The sequence below is a fragment of the Nicotiana tabacum genome, chromosome 17 (genome assembly GCF_000715075.1).
Source record: "Nicotiana tabacum cultivar K326 chromosome 17, ASM71507v2, whole genome shotgun sequence".
NCBI classification, from domain to species: domain Eukaryota; kingdom Viridiplantae; phylum Streptophyta; class Magnoliopsida; order Solanales; family Solanaceae; genus Nicotiana; species Nicotiana tabacum.
The window spans coordinates 48,346,924-48,366,405 of NC_134096.1; the positions used below are offsets into that span (position 1 = coordinate 48,346,924).

The 19,482-nt window shown below is 38.5% G+C and overlaps 1 protein-coding gene across 3 annotated transcripts; it reads right to left on the reverse strand.

Annotated features, from left to right (window-relative positions):
- Positions 1-972: 972 nt before the first annotated feature.
- On the reverse strand, positions 973-14,200 carry LOC107801337 (uncharacterized). Of its 3 annotated transcripts, none has more exons than XM_075234255.1 (11): positions 13,961-14,200; positions 5,394-6,006; positions 4,803-5,222; positions 4,408-4,653; positions 4,070-4,237; positions 3,780-3,947; positions 3,535-3,657; positions 2,935-3,366; positions 2,661-2,788; positions 2,208-2,490; positions 973-1,220 (listed from the first exon to the last, which is right to left on the reverse strand). In XM_075234255.1, exons 1-11 carry the CDS (start codon positions 14,048-14,050, stop codon positions 1,177-1,179), a joined length of 2,715 nt encoding a protein of 904 aa, XP_075090356.1. In that variant the 5' UTR covers positions 14,051-14,200; the 3' UTR covers positions 973-1,176. The 3 variants fall into 3 exon arrangements, with proteins under 3 accessions (XP_075090356.1, XP_075090355.1, XP_075090357.1); XM_075234254.1 differs by having other exon boundaries at positions 4,803-5,225; XM_075234256.1 differs by lacking the exon at positions 3,780-3,947 and having other exon boundaries at positions 4,803-5,225.
- Between the last annotated feature and the right edge of the window lie 5,282 nt (positions 14,201-19,482).

Genomic DNA, 19,482 nt, shown 5'->3' on the forward strand with positions numbered 1-19,482 from the left:
CTTAAAAAGCAGTATTGTTTCACTTGTATGTATGAGTTATTGTCTCTGGCTTTTACGTGTTAGCTTTTCCAGCTGCTTAAAGACTAGATAGGTTAGATAATGTATCATCTCTGGATTACCATCTGTAATCAGAAATGAGTGGGACTAGATTACCATCAATATGGCATTCGTATCCACCCATATTTTTTGTATTTATGCCAAGGACATTTCTGGATACCATTTAAAACACAGAGAGCTGTATTCAGTAAATCTTGAATCTTGAGTTTTCATGTGTCGGAACCTACAATCTGGCTGTTCGTTTTCACTTTCTGGCAGCTTTCTCAATTCCTATTCCATTTTCCTAGCACTCAACATTTCCATTGCGTTAGGTGTGTGCCTTTTCTTTTCAAGTGAGCTACATTTTCTCTGATAAGCCTATATGCTACTGAAGTAAAATTGTCGCACCAGGTTTTACCTACTCTCAATTATGGGTCTATTTTCTACAGGTTATAACTTCAATTATTAGGCTTGAAAATGTACATTTGCAAAAGGCATCAACTTTGCAGTTTGAATTGTTTTATTTCCTTGGTGAAATGAACAGTATCTCTTTAAAGAATCTGTTGATTTGTGAATAATTCCCCTGGGTGCCAATTGACTTCACATTACTTGTGCAAGACTGACTGTTAAAGATCTTATACTTCTTTTTTAGCAGAATTGACTTTGAGGCTATAATAATGGATGATTCAACAGCGCAATCATTAAAAAAAGAATCAATTTTCAGTAACCAATTAAAATGCTCAGCCCCATTAAAAGATTTATCTTTTCTCTCCCTTTTTTGTTTTTCCAGAAAGAGGCAGATTATGAGAAAGGAAGATGGAGGAGAATAGTTTGGCTCAATGCAGAGTTCGACATAATATGAGGCCAATTGGCTCAATGAATGAACTGTCCCTCCAATAATAAGATTGGGAAGAGTAATTGAAGGACAATCAATGAAATTAAAAGCAAGGATAGCACTATTGCTTACCCAAACCTTTTAAAATTATGTCCGTTTGAACCAAAAAACAAGAAGTAAACATGGAATAAAAAATAGTACAACATTTCAGTTTGAAATGAAGATACTAAATACTAGAGGAAAGGGATGACCAAAGACGAGGTAAATCTAGTATACCATAAAAGCTGCTATCATTGTAAAGTTTCTCATAGTGCCTGAGAATTGCTAGTACTTGTGCAAGCACGAAAACCTGTCACAGGAAACAGAAACTAAGAAAATGGAGAGGGCTTCAATTGCTAAATAGATGTAAGGATACTTAATTGCACATAAAACTGGTGAGCTCAATCTTAAGAAAGTAACTAGAATGAGTTAATACCATAAAACATGCCTAAAACTATACAATATTTGTCAGTTACCTAAACTATCATTTGTCTTCGAAAACACCTTGAACTATATCCCCTTCATAATAAAACCCTCATCGTCGCTTATGTGGCAGAATGTGTGTATTAAATCGTCAAAGATCGTGTGAAGGCCGAAAAAACTCATTAAAATGGCCCATCTGACAGTATTTAATGGCTAATTAGCCCTTCTTTTTTAAAATTTATATTTCTTTTTATTTTCTCCTCTTTTTCTTTATATTTCACCTTCCTTCCTCATCTTTTTACTTTTCTCCCTTTTTTCATCTGAATCCATCTGATTCTCTGAAATTCTCTCTTGCCAAAACCCTAATCTTCTATACCGATTCAGGAGCATAACCCTAATTTTTATCACAATTTTCTAACATTAATAGAGAAAATCGCTACTGAGAGAAGGGTGTAGCCATCCCCTTTTTCTTATTTTTACTGTATAATTTTTTACAATGATATAATAAAGAGTATTAAAATCTTAATTAAGTCTGTTTTTTAGATTAAGCTAAACAAATATCCATGGCAGATTTTTAAAAAAATAAAAATTGGAGATTGTATTATAAGCACTAGTAAGAATGCGCGAAGGGGTTTTATTGTGAAGGGGGACATAGTTCAGGGGGTTTTCAGGGACAAGCGATAGTTTAGGTAGGCAACTGACAAAGGTTATATAGTTTAGGCGGGTTTTAGGGTATTAATTCAACTAGAATTAAGGAAATACATGTAATATCCTTGAGCTCAGTGAATCTGTAATAGGCTCAACTCCTTCAAGAAGAGCTCAAGATCAACAGAAGATGGATAGTGAAGCTAAAGTACAGTGATGCTATCCCTACCTTGCCAGCAAATTGGGAGATTGTCTTTCAGGGAACAGGAGTCATCACGGAAAATTGTTACATATATCAATGGCTCGACACCTTCCATCAGCTCAAAGACACAAGTATCATGCACTTTTAAACCGTTGTCTAGTGCAAATTCTCTCCAACCTGGTGAGTGGATCCTCGCACAATTTGATTGGAAAGAGCACCTTGCACGCCAAGTTCTCCCATCAGAAGCTCGCAGAATGACAATGGTTTCCTTCTCTTTGAAATATCTCCCGAATAAGTTACCAGGTATATCCTGGAAAAACAGAAATTGTTGTAAGAGATACTCTTTTTAGAGATTCTGAGTTCTTTTACCCACTTCCCCTTCAACAGACTAAAAACAAAGGACACTTGACCCCTAAGGACAGCAGGACTCGACATCTATCCAAAGGCAATGAACTGACCATCTCTTGACTGACAGCTTACCAAGCGGAAATTTCTTGAGACATAAGTCGGCTGCATAGAAACAATGAAGTATGGATTCCCCAACTTGGAACATTGTGCATCTATGAGGGTATAGCCTTTTTCTTGCCAAGTACTTGTCATCTCAGAAGCTGTAAAATCAGAGAGACAGAAGAAAGACCAAAGAATGTCATGTTTAACAATATAATTCAACAAAATGGCCACCACAAAGGAAGATCCTCATGTTACCAAACAAGCAGTATCCGTGAGAGTAGCCATAAAAAGTAGAATGACATACCTTTTACTTTATAAGCTGCACTATTCAAATTACCTTCCACGTCTCCTATTTCAAGCTTCACATTATTAGTCACCTTCATTTTTGCTTTTTGAGCTACACAAAACAAATCCTCTTCCACGTCTGGCTTTTCAAGCTTCACCCTGATAGGCTCCTTTCTTTCTGGGTGAAAACTTGAAGAGGATGCTGGAAGGCCAGAATTTTGCCTTCTACAATATGGAGAATCTGCGACTACTTTATTTTTTGGCTTCAGATTATGCATATTCTTCTCTCCTCCCCATTGTTCAAGCTTCACCTCTTTCAGTTGCTTACTTCGCAGTGGATACCTACAATGTGACACATCCAAACTGGTAGCAGTTTTCTTTTCACTATGTTGATTGGTGGTTGTCATCTTAGATGCTGAGGGATCCATTACTAGTACTTTGTTGCAGTGCTCTGCCAAAAAAATGACATGGGAGAAGGGAAGAGAGGGAGGAAAAGAAGAATGTCATCCATAATAAAATAATTCAACGTAATGAATCTCACAAAGGAAAATTGTCTTGTTACTGAACAAAATACATTCCACGTCTCTTTTCTTAATCTTCACATCTTTCAGTTGCTTACTTCGCAGTGGATACCTACACCATGACGCATCCAAACTGGTAGCAGTTTTCTTTTCAGTATATCGATTAGTGGTTGTCATCTTAGATGCTGAGAGATCCACCACTGATACTTCATTGCAGTGCTCTGCCAAAAAGATGACGCAGCAAGGGGGAGGGAAGGGAGGAGAAAAAGAATGTCATCCGTCATAACATAATTCAACGTAATGAGACTCACAAGGAACATTGTCTTGTTACCGAACCAAATACCTTTCAAATATCTTTTTTCAATCTTCACATCTTTCAGTTGCTTACTTCGCAGTGGATACCTACACCATGACGCATCCAAACTGGTAGCAGTTTTCTTTTCAGTATATCGATTAGTGGTTGTCATCTTAGATGTTGAGAGATCCACCACTGATACTTCATTGCAGTGCTCTGCCAAAAAGATGACGCAAGAGGGGGGGAGGAAGGGAGGAGAAAAAGAATGGCATCCGTCATAACATAATTCAATGTAATGAGACTCACAAGGAACATTGTCTTGGTACTGAACCAAATACCTTTCAAATCTCTTTTTTCAATCTTCACATCTTTCAGTTGCATACTTCGCAGTGGATATCTACAATGCGAAGCATCCAAACTGGTAGCAGTTTTCTTTTCAGTATGTTGATTAGTGGTTGTCATCTTAGGTGCTGAGGGATCCACCACTGGTACTTCATTGCAGTGCTCTGCCAAAAAGATGATGTGGGGAGGGGGTTAAGAGGAAGGGAGGAGAAAGGAAGAAGAATGTCATCTGTCAGAACACAATTCCACGTAATGAGTCTCACAGAGTAAAAATTGTCTCGTCACTGAACCAGCAGCATTAATGAGAGTAGGCACAAATATTAGAACCAAATACCTTCAGCATCTCCTTTGTCAAGCTCCACTCTGTTAGTCTCTTTCCTTTTTGCTTTTTGTGCTGCACAAAACAAGTCCTCTTCCGTGTCTCGTTTTTCAAGCTTTACATCTTTCAGTTGCTTACTTCGTAGTGGATACCTACAACATGACGCATCCAAATTGGTAGTAGTTTTCTTTTCACTTTGTTGATTAGTGGTTGTCATCTTAGATGCTGAGGGATCCACTACTGGTACTTCATCGCAGTGCTCTGCCAAAAAGATTTTTTTTGGGGGGGGGACGAAGAAGAATGTCATGCCTCGTAACATAATTCAACGTAATGAGACTCACAAAGGAAAATTTTCTTGTTACTGACCAGCAGCATCAATGAGAGTAGCCACAAATATTAAAACCAAATACCTTTAAATTTATATGCTTCAGCATACAAATTCTGTTGCACATCTTGCTTTTCAAGTTTCTCCATGTTAGTCTCCCCCCTCCTTGCTTTTGGTGCTGCACAATGGAAATCCTCTTCCGAGTTCACTTTTTCAAGCTTCACCTTCTTAGGCTCTTTTGTTTCTGGACAGGATATTGGAGCGGCAGTTTTTTGTCTTCCAGAATGTGAAGAATCTGCAACTACTGTGTTCTTTGGTTTTACACAGTGCATAGTCGCCTCTGTTTTTGATTGGTCAAGCTTCACCACTTCCACCGGTTTACTTTTACTTCGTAGAGGATGCCTACAATGTGGTTCCTCCAAACGCGTAGAATATTTCCTTTTATTGCATCTGCAAGTATTTGTCATCTTAGAGGCTGGGGGATCTAGTACTTCTTTGCAGTGCTCTGCTAAAAAAAGGAGAGGGGAAGGGGGAGCAGGAGGACACAAAGAGAGAGAAAGGAGAATGTTATTGGCACCAGCATAATTCAACCAGAATGTGTACCACAAGGGAAGATTCTCATGTTATTGAACAAGAAGAATCCATGAAAATAGGTACAAACATTTAATCAATATACCTTTTCCTTTATCTGCTGCATGGTACAAATTCTTCTCCATGTTTTGTTTTTCAAGTTTCTCCTTAATCTCCTTGCTTTTTTCTTTTTCTGTTGCACAATACAAATCCTCCTCCACGTGTGGTTTCTCAAGGTTCACCCTGATACAATCCTGCCATTCTGGAACGCTAGACTTTTGTCTTCTTGAATATGAATGATCTGCTACTTTTGTAACTTTTGCAGTCTTCTTTCTCAGAAAATCGTCCACGATGTCATCACATGCATTATTGTTTGTCTCAGGCCCACCTTCCTTCTTTCTATGACTAGCATCACCCACTATCTTTACAAAATTCTCTGGTGTCATATCTTCACTTGGGCCAGAAGGATATTCAATCTCGGAAGCACTTAAATCAAATATGGAGACAGAGAAATGAGAGATTCCATTATATTGAAAGAGTAAAAAGTAACCACAACCAATTGAATAGTACTCCTTGAACTGGTCCCAACCCTCCTTCAGCCATGCCATGCCATTAGAGTTTTGCAATTTTATTTTCCATATTGCGCCACTTGGGACCTCAAGGGCCACAAGATCTCGCATGTTGGCCCCATACTTCATTACAAATTCATCTGGGATGCGCTGTATTATACCAAAATCGGAAAGAAATGAACAAAAAGAAAAGAGAAGAAACCAAAAGGAAAGAGAATAGAACTTTAAGACCAATATCTGGTGTCAGGTAGCTGAAGAGACTGTAGTCAAGTTTTCAATCACATATTGCCACGGGAAAAAAGAGAAAGAAAAAGTGATAGCTAGATACTACGTAGGAAAATCATGTACAGACAAACAACAAATACTGAAGTGATTAGTTAAGCTCAGGTCTTAGATCTGTCAATCAAGCTCCACAAGACAGAAGATTTCACTCATTTGTTTCTTTTAAGATTAAGACATCTAAATCGGAATAAATATCTGAATATTAACATGTATTAAGATTAAAACGCTTGAATCTTGGATACACATCTGAATATTAAGATATTGTATTAAGATCTGAATACTGAATAATTAAGACTGTTTGTTTTCTCTACTGCTAAATGTATAAAACTTATTTTTATTTAAAAATTAATTAGTATAAATTCAAATCAAATAGTACTAATTACTCTAATACTATATCAATAAAATGCTATTAAAAATTTATATGGTGGTTGGTGGTGGTGATGGCTACCAGTAATGGTTGTGGGTGCCGACTGGGTAATGTCTGGTAATGGTATTGGTTGATGGTGGTGATTATTGGTAGTAGAAGGTGGATGACAATAGTAGTTAACTGTGGTGGTTGATGGTAGTGGTGACTGAACGGTGATGAGTGATATATAGTGGTGGTTGATAGTGGTGAATGGGTGATTGTTGTAGTAATGGTGGTTGGTGGTGATGGTTGTAAATGATGGCTAATGGTAGCAACAACTAATATTCGTGCTTGATAGCGGTGGTAGTTATGGTTGAGGATGGTGGTAATGAATAGTGGGTGGTGGATAGTAGGTGGTGGTATAGTCTACGATGTGGAGGACGGCGATAGCAATGGAGGTGGTGATTAATGGTGAAAGTGTAGGAATAATAGTGAAATATTTTTTTTACTAACATCTTAATGATATTAAGACTCTGTTATAGATGGGTAGTAGTTATGGCTGAGGATGGTGAAAGTGTAGGAATAATAGTGAAATATTTTTAAAGAAAAATAGATCTTAATCATTAAGATCTATTCAGACCCATTAAGTGGTTGTAAAATTAAAGAAACAAACAGACTTAATGGTTAAGATCTGAATAATTAAGATTAAGATCTAAACAACAAACGTACTTAACGACCGAAATCTGAATAATTAAGAAGCAGACCTCCATTAAGTGCAAACAAATGAGACCTTAGTCTCATGAAGCTGAATATTTCTTCACATTTTAGGCTCTTAATTTTGGTGTTGGCTTCTGATCACATATATTGATTGGTGATAAGTGTATATTAGCAATTTTCTATCCACAAACTTAAGCAAATACTTGACTTTCCTCAGCGAATAACTGTTTGCAACACTATTGCATTGCCTAATGTTAATTCAACTTCTCTACATGCATGAGAATGTAAATATTTTTAAACAGTTATGCATAACTACGAAAAAGCTTGGAAAAGCTTAAGCTCTAACGTCTCTCTCTGATCTCTCTAACGTACCATTCACCGGACCTCCGGCAACTACCGGACCAAGTATAACCCCCACCCCACCCCACCACCACTCACCTCACCCCTGTCTTCTTTTCCTCTCTCTCTCCTGCTTTCTTCTTCTTCCCCGTTACCCCCCCCCCCTTGCTTTCCAGATCTACCCCCATCTTTTTATATTTCCCTTTTCTTCTTCTCTTTTCTTTCTCTCCCCTATACCTCGTCTCTTCCACCCCCCGTCCCCCTATTTTCTAGCGCACTGATCTAGCCTACCGACGGTGGCGATGGCGGCTGAGACAATTTTCCGGCGAGCCTCGGGCGAAACGGGCGGGAACTTCCAAAACATAACTGTTGTGGACAACACCTTTCTCGGCACTTGTTGTGACTTCAGGTTCTATTGTTCTTGCTTCGAATTTACTATTCTACTCGCGGGAGTTGGTACATCCCGTTTTCCAATTTTCCTTTGTTGTATGCAGTGTTTTTGAGAGCGAGAAGCGCAAAAAAGCGACAGGGGCTCGCCTCGCTTCAAAAGCGAAGCGCACGCTTCATTGAAGTGAAGCGCAATTCTTAAAAAATATAATGTAAACCTTACAAAGACACAATATAAGCAATCAAAGAGTTCAATTTAAAAACTTAAAAGTAGGTAATACACATTAAAAAATCAAATAAACTGAAAATATAACACACATGTATAATAATAATTAATTTTATAAACTGAAATACATATAAAATTAATCAAATAAACTGAAAATATAACATATATATAATAATTAATTTTATAAACTGAAATACACATTAAAAAAATCAAATAAACTGAAAATATAACATATATATAATAATTAATTTTATAAACTGAAATACACATTAAAAAAATCAAATAAACTAAAATATAACATATATATATAATAATTAATTTTATAAATTAAAATACATATTAAAATTAATAAATTAATAAATAAGAAGAATAAAAGGGGGGGGGGGGGGGAAATCAGTGCCTGCCCTAGCTGTGCGCTGGAGGAGAAAAAACTGAAAAAGAGAAGAGAGGAGGAGGAGAAGAAAGAAGAGAAGAATAAAAGAAGAAAAATTACCTGGAGGTTGAAACCCTAGCTAGCTGCTGCTGCTAACGTTGGGAAGGAGAAAGAATGGTCTTTTCACTTTGGGTCTGTTTTGTATAATAAAAACAATGACCCAAACTTTTTTTTTTTTAAAATGACCCCTCTGAACAAAAGTGAGCGGTTCTGCTGGTCGGGTCACCTCAGTTAGGAAAAAGCGACGGCTTCTCGCTTCGCCTCGCTTCTCGCTTAAAGCGACGAAGCGCTCGCTTTTCAAAACACTGGTTGTGTGAGTTAAATTGTTGTCATCTTACTTCGTATTAGTTTATTCACCGTATTAGTGTGCCTGTTGTTGCAACTTGTCTTCTTCTGGTTTGGTATGTTGCCTTGTGTGTGATAGTGATTCCCCTTACTCTGTCGTAGGTATAGTGGTTGTGGTCTGGGATGGTCGAGTGAGGTCATGTCCTCGGGGGAACGGGGGTGGGTCGGGGGGAACGGGGGGTGGGGCGGGAGGCAAGGGAGGTAAAGGGAACAAGGGTATCTGTAGGTTGAGAATTGGGTCATGGAACGTAGGTACATTAACGGGTAAATCTATAGAGTTGGCGAAGATCCTCCAGAAGAGGAGGGTCAATATAGCGTGTGTCCAGGAGACAAGGTGGGTAGGGTCGAGGGCGAGGGATGCAGACGGGTATAAACTTTGGTACTCGGGAGTCCAGAAAGGTAAGAATGGAGTGGGCTTCTTGGTGGATAGGGAACTTAGAGAGTCTGTGGTTGAGGTTAGACGATTGAATGATAGATTGATGATTATTAAGTTGGTGGTTGGAGAGTGCACCCTAAACGTCGTTAGCACCTATGCGCTGCATGTGGGCCTAGATGAGGAGGTTAAACGGCGCTTCTGGGAAGGGTTAGATGATATTGTGCGCCAGGTTCCGCCTGCTGAGATATTATTCATAGGAGGGGATTTCAATGGGCATATTGGGTCGACCGCAGGTGGTTATGACGAGGTGCACGGAGGCTTCGGTTTTGGGGAGAGGAATGGAGTAGGTACATCGTTGTTGGACTTTGCTAAGGCTTTTGGGTTGGTGATTGCGAACTCTAGCTTTCGGAAGAAGGAGGGGCATTTGGTTACTTTTCAAAATGCGGTGGCGAAGACTCAGATTGACTATCTCCTCCTTGGGAGGTGTGACAGAGGGTTGTGCAAGGATTGCAAGGTCATTTCGGGTGAGATACCCGCGACGCAGCATAGGCTCTTGGTGATGGACGTTGGTATTATGTTAAAGAGGAGGAAAAGGTCTACTCGAGGAAGACCGAGAATCAAGTAGGGAGCCTTAACTAAGGATAAAGCCCAAGCGTTGGAGGGGCGGTTGTCGGCTATGGGAGCTTGGAGGATCAGTGGTGACACGAGTATTATGTGGTCAGCGACAGCAAACTATATTAGGGAGGCTGCGAGAGAGGTGTTAGGGGTCTCGACGGATGTCTCTGGTGGGCACAAAAGAGACTGGTGATGGAATGAAGTGGTCCAAGGTAAAGTGGAAGCAAAGAAGGCAGCGTACCTGAAGTTAGTGGGGAGCATAGGTGAGGAGGAGAGGCGAGCGTGCATGGAGAGGTATAAGGCAGTTAAGAAGGAGGCTAAGCTGGCGGTCACGGAGGCTAAGACTGCGGCTTATGGTCGTACGTACGAGGAATTGGGAAAAAAAGGTGGGGAGAAGTTATTCCGGTTGGCCAAGTTGAGAGAGAGGAAGGCTCGGGATTTGGACCAAGTGAGATGCATTAAGGACGAAGATGGTAGAGTATTGATGGAGGATGACCAGATTAAGAGGTGATGGTAGACTTACTTTCATAAACTTCTGAATGAAGAAGGGGATCGGAATATTATGTTAGGCGAATTGGAGCATTCCGAGAGTCACCGTGACTTTGGGTACTGCAAGCGTATCGAGGTTGAGGAGGTCGTGGGAGCTATGCGTAAGATGAGTAGGGGCAAAGCGACCCGGGCCAGACGAGATTCTAGTGGAATTTTGGAAGTGTGTGGGGAGAGCAGCTTTGGAGTGGTTGACTAGGTTGTTTAATGTTATTTTTAAGGCGAAGAGGATGCCGGATGAGTGGAGGTGGAGTACGGTGGTTCCATTGTTTAAGAACAAAGGTGATATCCAAAGTTGTAACAATTATAGGAGTATCAAATTACTGAGTCATACCATGAAAGTGTGGGAGAGGGTGGTTGAAGCGAGGGTGAGGATGACAGTGTCTGTATCCGACAACCAGTTTGGGTTCATGCCGGGTCGTTCGACTACAGAAGCTATACACCTTGTTAGAAAGTTGGTGGAACTGTACAGAGAGAGGAAAAAGGATCTGCACATGGTGTTTATTGACCTAGAGAAAGCATATGACAAAGTTCCTAGAGAAGTTCTCTGGAGATACATGGAGGCAAAAGGTGTGTCGGTTCCCTACATTATGGCGATTAAGGACATGTATGATGGGGCTAAGACAGGCGACTTTGAGCATTTTCCGGTTGTAATGAGGTTACACCAAGATTCTGCGCTCAGTCCGTTCTTATTCGCCCTGGTGATGGACGTGTTAACACACCATATTCAAGGGGATGTGCTATGGTGCATGCTATTCGCCGATGACATAGTTCTGATTGATTAGTCGCGAGCCGGTGTTAACAAGAGACTGGAGGTTTTGAGACATGCTCTTGAGTCTAAGGGTTTCAAGCTGAGCAGGACGAAGACGGAATACCTGGAGTGTAAGTTCAGCATTGAGCCAGGGGAAGTGGGCGTGGATGTGAGGCTTGATTCACAGGTCATCCTGAGTAAAGGCAGCTTCAAGTACCTTGATTCGGTTATCCAAGGGGAGGGGAGATCGACGAGGATGACACACACCGTATTGGGGTAGGATGAATGAAGTGGAGGTTAGCATCTGGAGTCCTGTATGACAAGAGAGTGCCACTGATACTCAAAGGTAAGTTCTATAAAGCGGTGGTTAGACTAGCCATGATGTATGGGGCTGAGTGTTGGCCCGTTAAGAACTCACATATCCAGAAGATGAAAGTAGCAGAAATGAGGATGTTGTGGTGGATGTGCGGGCACACTAGGATAGATAAGATTAGAAATGATGATATTCGGGAGAAGGTGCACGTGGCTCCCATTGATGACAAGATGCGGGAAGCGAGGCTTAGATGGTTCGGACATGTTCAAAGGAGAAGCCCAGATGCTCCGGTACGGAGGTGTGAGCGGCTGGTTGTGGAGGGCACGAGAAGAGGTAGAGGGCGGCCTAAGAAGTATTGAGGAGAGGTGATCAGGCAGGATATGGCGAGGCTCCAGATTTTCGAGAACATGACACTTGATAGGAAGATGTGGAGGTCGAGTATTAGGGTTGTAGGTTAGGAGGTAGTTGAGCCGTGCCTTACTTCGTACCATTGTGGGACTAGCCGATTTTTGTCTAAGATAGCTAGTGGCAATATTATGTCTTACTATTTCGCTTTTCAGAGCATGTCATATTTACTAGCTATCGCTTTTACTTTGAATCTTTCTTCTAGATTTCATGATGTTCCTATTTTTCTTATGATTGTTGTGGTGATACTAATATTGTCTCCCTTTGCTTTGCATCTTTCTTCTGGATTTCATGGTGTTCCTATTTTTTCTATGATTGTTGTTATGATACTAATATTGTCTCCTTTTTGTCCTTTTTGTCTTTTTGTTTTTTTGAGCCAAGGGTCTTTCGGAAACAGCCTCTCTACTCCTTTGGGGTAGGGGTAAGGTCTGCGTACACACTACCCTCCCCAGACCCCATTAGTGGGATTTTACTGGGTTGTTGTTGTTGTTGTTGTTGTTGTTGTTGTTGTTAATCTGAAATATTTGGCTTCTCTATATATTTCTGTTTTTTTCTTTTTTTTTCTTTAATCAGAGCTGATTGCACATGAAAGCCAAAACTAGTTTTGGTCAAGCAAAAGAGATAAAAAAAAAATTAAAAAAAATGAAAGCAATAAAGGTTTCTCTATTGTCAATAAGCCTCCCTTTTTTATCCATATCCCTTGGTACAACTGATCAAGTCTTACGTAAATCAAATGCTAAGAAGAACAGACACCTTATTAATTCCTAATTGCTTCAATTCAAAGTATTCATGTTATTCATTCTTGTTACTGCTCAAAAACAGGGAACTTAGTTGAGACTGGTTTATATTTACATTAAGGTTTGGCAAAAACCTTGTGATCCTCAAGCTTTCCATTCCCTCAAGAACCTTCTTGTATCTAACCCCATTTAATTGCACACATAGAGAACATAACTCTTTTATGGATTATGCAAAAAAAATTGGCATGCCGTAAACCCACTCGTGCACATTTAAAGACCTAGTTGAAAGACCAAAGATACATCGCATGACTTCCTTTTAAGCGTTGCAGCATCAAAGTGACTGATTAGATTGGTCTTTCAGATGGGGTACAGTTTAAGGTTGAATTTTGGATTTTTGTCATCAGGACACTTCCTCAGTTCAATCTCATTTGTATCTTGAAAATCCTGGAAACAAGCTCTCTCAAAACTTATTATACTATTAGTAAATAGTACAATAATTTTCGCACAGTTACATTACTTAAAAGCAAAGATGAGTAATATTTACTGTAGTAAATTCTGTGCTGCAAAGTGTCAGATTAACTCTACAAGTAGGAATATTTCAAATTTGTGTTTTTGACAGTTGATCATTTAAGTCTAACAAAACTTTGCTTCTAATGGGGTGCCTACTATTTTTGGATTGCATTTATAAAATGTAGAGACACTCCAAAATCAGCTAAATTTAAAAACTATACTAGTTTGAGAGGAATTGTTCTAATATCAAAAGTTGGCTAATTATTTAGCTGTACCATTCGAAACAAGAAATGGGCTTGGCTCAACCTCCCTAGTTTGACATAACAAACTCATAATATACTCAAAGAGAGCTCCCTACTACATCTCCCTCTTATCACTTATGTCATTTGAAAATACAATTTTTAGTATTGGTGTCATTTATAGAGACATTCCAGTAATGCAATGTGTTGGTCCAAATTTAGTATTGGAACTTAAATGGAAATGGAATCCTCAAAAATAGCATCATCCATCCACACACAAAATGTTGACTAGGACTAAGCGCAAATCATCAACATTGATAACAACGTCATACTCAAACTGGATGCTCCTATTTGTGACAAGAAACGATTTTTACAAACCAAAAGGGAAAATTTAAAAACTAAAAAAAAAAAAAAAAAAAAAATCTTCACAAAGTTATAAAGAGAAAGCATTACTAAATCAAAAAGTGAAGGGAACAGAAACCAAACAAATAGAAACAGAAAAAGGAAATCATAAACCCAATTGCAGAAAGAACATACTAATTTAGAGGCATGAGGAGAGAGAATAATCTTGAAGAACTGAGGGGTTATCTCCACCTCATTCACCGCTTGCCGCCGTCTCTTTACCATCTCCGCCACCAACTCTTCGTCTTGTTGGGTAAAGCAACGCCAAGCTTTAAAAAATAATTGGAACTGAAAATTCCCTCTTCTGCCCACTGCATTTTTAACATTAGTAATCAGTTCCGTCACTAGCTCCTATGGTGTGACTATTCAATTGTCTAACATTGGAGTATTAACTAATGAGATTAGAGCTCAGTCCTAAAGTGGAGTTAGTGCGTGTACCTCATCAATACGTATAAAACTTTAAAAATTATAAAACTATTATTAAACTATACGTATTTGACATGCAATTGTTAATAATTATTTTAGAAAAAAAATTAGAATTTTATATTGAGTAAAATATTTTAATAATTATGAATATTAAAATAATTTATGCATAATCATAGCGTTAATTAAAACGTGTAAATTTTGGTACATAGTTTTAATAAAAGGAGTGTTTGACTAAATGGTAATGGACATATTTATTACATATACCTAGAGGATTAAAAACATATTTTTTTCATAAAAAAGTCATTTTCTATTTTAATGGATTTTAATTTTATGATCGATTATAAATAAATAATTAAAATAAAGAAGATAGAAGAAGTGTTGGTCAATATTATCGACATTAGTTATAATTTTATACTTATTCTTTCTCTATTTTTATTTTTTATTTTTACTAAGATATTTAAAATTATATAGAATTAAGATATTAGCTCAACGAAAATTTAGAAAATCAATTGTAATATCTAACATATAAAATATTGTTGGCAATTATCACTATATCTAACATGGAATGTATATTTATGCTGATGTTTTATTTCTCATAATTCTATAAATATTTACCACTAATAAATTTATTTTAATCTAATTTAAATTACTAATTATATTTAAGAAAAAATAAAAGAAATAGACAAACCTGATGTGTAAATATGGAGAAAACTTGAAAAGAAGTTTTTATCACTATTCCTAACGTGTATCATAAATTGATATAGTAACATTACTCTTTTTTTAATTGAAAAGGTCATAAAATTTAGGAAAGGTTTAGGACTTCTCGCCTAATTCAAATTGGGAACCATGTAGTAAATAAAATTTAACTTAATTAAAAGTCCTAAATATTAGAAAAATAAATTAAATTATAATTTTATACAATGTAAAATCAATTTAAAAGGTAAAAAAAGTGAAAGACATTTCATTAAGGTGTGTGTGTGTATATACATACACTCTCTTCCTCTTCATTAGTTCGAGCCGTATAAATAGTTTCTTATAGAAATGCAGGGTAAGGCACTAAGGCTGCGTACAATAGACCCTTGTGGTCCGACCCTTCCCGGGACCCCGCGTATAACGGAAGTTTAGTGCATTGGGATGCCCTTTTTTGCTCTTCTTCTTGAATATCTAATTCGCTCTTTGCGCAGGTAATTGTGTGGTTTGGATCATTAACTAATTTATCTAAATATACTTTATTCGATTTCATTTATGACATTTTTTTTCTTTAGTAACCTGACTCGATTATAGTTAATGGCTACAAAAGACGTATGAATATTTGTATAACGATCTAACCGGTCTTTTTGATTATTTGAACCCCGTTCTTCTATTTGATGCTTTCCGTATATGTATTTGATGTTTTAAGACTTGCAAGGATAGGTGGTTTGATTTTCATGGGATTCAAAAATGATTTGAAATACTTAGGTTCATTTTGGAAGCCATAAGTTGGATGAGTTGACCGAGATTTGACTTTCGTGTAAACGACATCAGATTGGCGATCTGATAGTTCCAATAGGTTTTAATGGTGATTTTGAACTTATGCATATATTCAAATTTAGTTTTGGATGTTCCTAGAGGATTTTGAGCCCATTTGCCGAAAGTTGGTAGTTTGAAGAATTGAGGAGTTCTTAAATTTGGCCGATAGTTGACTTTAATGATTCATGCTCCAAATGTTGTTTTGAAACTTGGAATAGGTTTACTTTGTGGTATGGAACTTGTGTACAAAGTTTGATTATGATCTGAAATACTTAGGCATAGATCAGAAGCTTGGTTGGATGTTTAGAAGTTCATGAACTTAAGAGAAGTTCAACTTGTGGTTTGATCCTTGATTCGTAGATATGATGATATCGTATGTGTTTGGAAGCATTGGATAGGTCCTAATAGTATTTGTGGACTTATTGATATGATTGGACAGGGTCCCGTGTGGCTTGGGTGAGTTACGGACCACCCGAGCATGTTTGAAGTTGGCAAATTTTGTTGATGTCTAGTGTGCTTCGCGGTCGCGGAGTAGGTATTACAATTGAGGAGTGTTATTTGAAGTTGAGGAAGATTTCCTCTTCGCGTTTATGCTGAGGCGTCATGTTCGTAAAGAAGGAGTTGGAGCTAGGAGTTTGGCCTTCGCGTTCTTGAAGGCTGTATCGCATTCGTGGAGGAGGCTGGGCTGAAGGCATCGCGTTAACATGGGTTATATCGCGTTTGCGTAGGTGTGGCAGGCAATGCATCGCGATCGTTCTGATACCAACTTGTCACGACCCAAAATCTAACCATGGTCGTGATGGCGCCTATCATGTTACAAGGCAAGCCTATTTCCTAAAAAATATTTCTATTAAATCGATTATAAGAATTTAATAAAACATTTCAACATTTAAAATTTTCAAAAACTAAATCAACTCTAAATATAATATAGAAAAATACGTAAACGAGCCCCAAACATCGGGGTGTCACTAAGTCATGAGCGTCTAAAACTATAAACTAAGATATATAAACTGTCTAACTGTCCAAAAGAAAAAATGCCAAAAGGAGTAACAAGGTCATGCGGACGCTAGCAGCTACCTTGCAATCTCCACAGATAGCCGACCTGAACTCAACGATCGTCGCGCTCTAAATCACCTGGATCTGCACATAAAGTGCAGGGTGTAGTATGAGTACAACCACCTCACCAAGTAACAGAAATAACTAAGGAACTGAGTAGTAGTGACGAGCTAAGCAGAATAATCCAATTATTATTTCCACAATTAAGTACAAACAGGAGTAGACAGGTAATTTTATAAATCAGTAAGACTACAAAAAAAATTAACAGGTAAATGCACCAACAGCAAAAGTAAATGCAACCTCACAACAATGTCACTCCATCACTCAGCACTCACACTCAACACTCAACACTCAACGCTCAACACTCTGCGCTCACTAAGGGTGTGTACAGACTACAATGTCCATATTCGATGATTCTTTTTACTACGGGTCCATAATTACGATACGGATCTAATGTTTTAATGAAAAAAGAAATCAGAGCTCATTTTTCAATATGATATCATTTATGCTTGAAGAAACGGCGTTGAAACATAAGAAAAACGAGCGCAACACAACACAAACATATCTGAAACTCACCCGATGCCCTCGGGACCTCAACCAATAATTCCAACAAGTCATATATCACTACCGGAACTTATTCAAACCTTCGGAACACCCAAAACAACACTAAAATACCAAATCAACCTCGAATTCAAGCCTAAGAACTTCTAAACTTCCAAAATTCGCCAACGACGCCGAAACAGCGAAACCTATCAAACCACATCCAAATGACCTCAAATTTTGCACACACGTCACAAATGACACTACGGACCTACTCTAACTTCCGGAATTCCATTCCGACCCCGATACCTAAATTTTTCACCGCCAACCAAAATCCTCAAATTTTTAACTTTCGCCAATTCAAGCCTAATTTTACCACGGACCTCCAAATTATATTCCGGACACACTCCTAAGTCTAAAATCACCCAATGAGTTCGGTTATTCATAAGTCAATTTCCGGTTGACTTTTATAACTTAGCCTTCTAACTAAGGGACTAAGTGTCTCATTTCACTCTAAACTACTACTCCGGACCCAAACCTGCCAACTCGATACAACTCAACACCACTGAACAACACATAAAGAAGCAGAAATGGGGGAAACAAGGCTATAACTCTCGGAACGACTGGACGGGTCGTTACACTTCCTGTTTGTAAAGGAGGAATTTCTAACATAAGCATTTTTTGCTTCGCGAAGAGTATCTCCGGACAGAGTATTTTAAGTTGTCATTTCGGGATTTTAGATCATTCTCTTATATTTTGGACCCTAAACTTGGAGGTGTGCTATTTTTCGAGGAGCTTTTCATACAAGACTAAGGGGTAAGTGATATTTACTCATTTATGATATTATATCATGAATATATATATATATGGATTATTAACACCTAAAACATGGATTTGAGATGAAATTTGAGGTTTTTGTCTACAACTAAAAATCGTAAAAATTTAGGTTTTGAGCTATGATTTGGACTTGGATTTGAAAATTAAACACATATTTGGACTTGTGGGGTTATGGCCAGATAGGATCTACTTTTGGACTCGAGTTTTGACCATATGAGGCATGATTGACTTTTTATTACCTTTTGGGAATTGATTAAAGATTGAAGCTTTATTTTTTGGAATTGATTCCTATGATGTTGTTTAATATCATTGAGTATTATTTGGCTCAATTCAAGCCGGTTGGAGGTGATTTCTAAAAGAAAGATAATTTTGTAATGATGAACTTTCCTTTTCTTGATTGCTTATTGTGTGGTGATTATTGTCTAAAATCTAAATCTTTCTCTTCTACTCTCTCACATATGGTGAGAACTCATATTTTAGCATCAGCATCGGGTGACAGAGAGGCAGTACCACTGGCTGTAGCCGGGAGAGGCAAACATCGGGGTAGGGCCAAGGCTCCCACCTGGGATGCATAGTTGCGACAAGAGGTAGTGCACCTACCGTAGTTGTAGGCACGCCAGGGCAGTATCGGTGGACCCACATGCAAATCAGGAGGAGGATTATATTATTGATGATCATGTTGGGTCCCTAGTGCCAGCTCAGCATCTAGAGAGTTTTATTGTCGCACTAGTGTTTCAGGAGGCTATGGACAAGATGGTCATTTTATCGATGCTTTGGATCAAGATGAAGTGGTTCCATTAGGCCCTACCATATCTCAAGCCGGAGGGGGAGCTCAGACCCCGCTCACTTGTACTGTAAAGCAGGCTGCAGTGATGTTTTCAGACGCTGAATATATTGCCAGCTAGTGGAAGGTAGCCTTTAGTAGTAGTTATACATGTGGTTGAGCCTACTATGTTTACTGAGGAGTAGATGAGGCTTGAAAGATTCTAGAAGTTACATCCTCCTCACTTTGATGGTAAAACTTCTAAGGATGCCCAGGATTTTCTAGACCAATGTCGTCAGATGCTTCACAATTTGAGCTTGGTGGGGTCTAATGGTGTAGACTTCACTACATTCTAGTTGAGAAGGGATGGTACGAGTTGGTAAGCGAGCAGGTTATTCTCTCCTTACTTGGACTCAGTTCTCGCACTTGTTTTCGTAGAGATACACATGACACACCAGGAGGGATGAGTTGAGGGGTCATTTTGAGCACCTTCAACAGGATATCATGACTATGATTGAGTATGAAG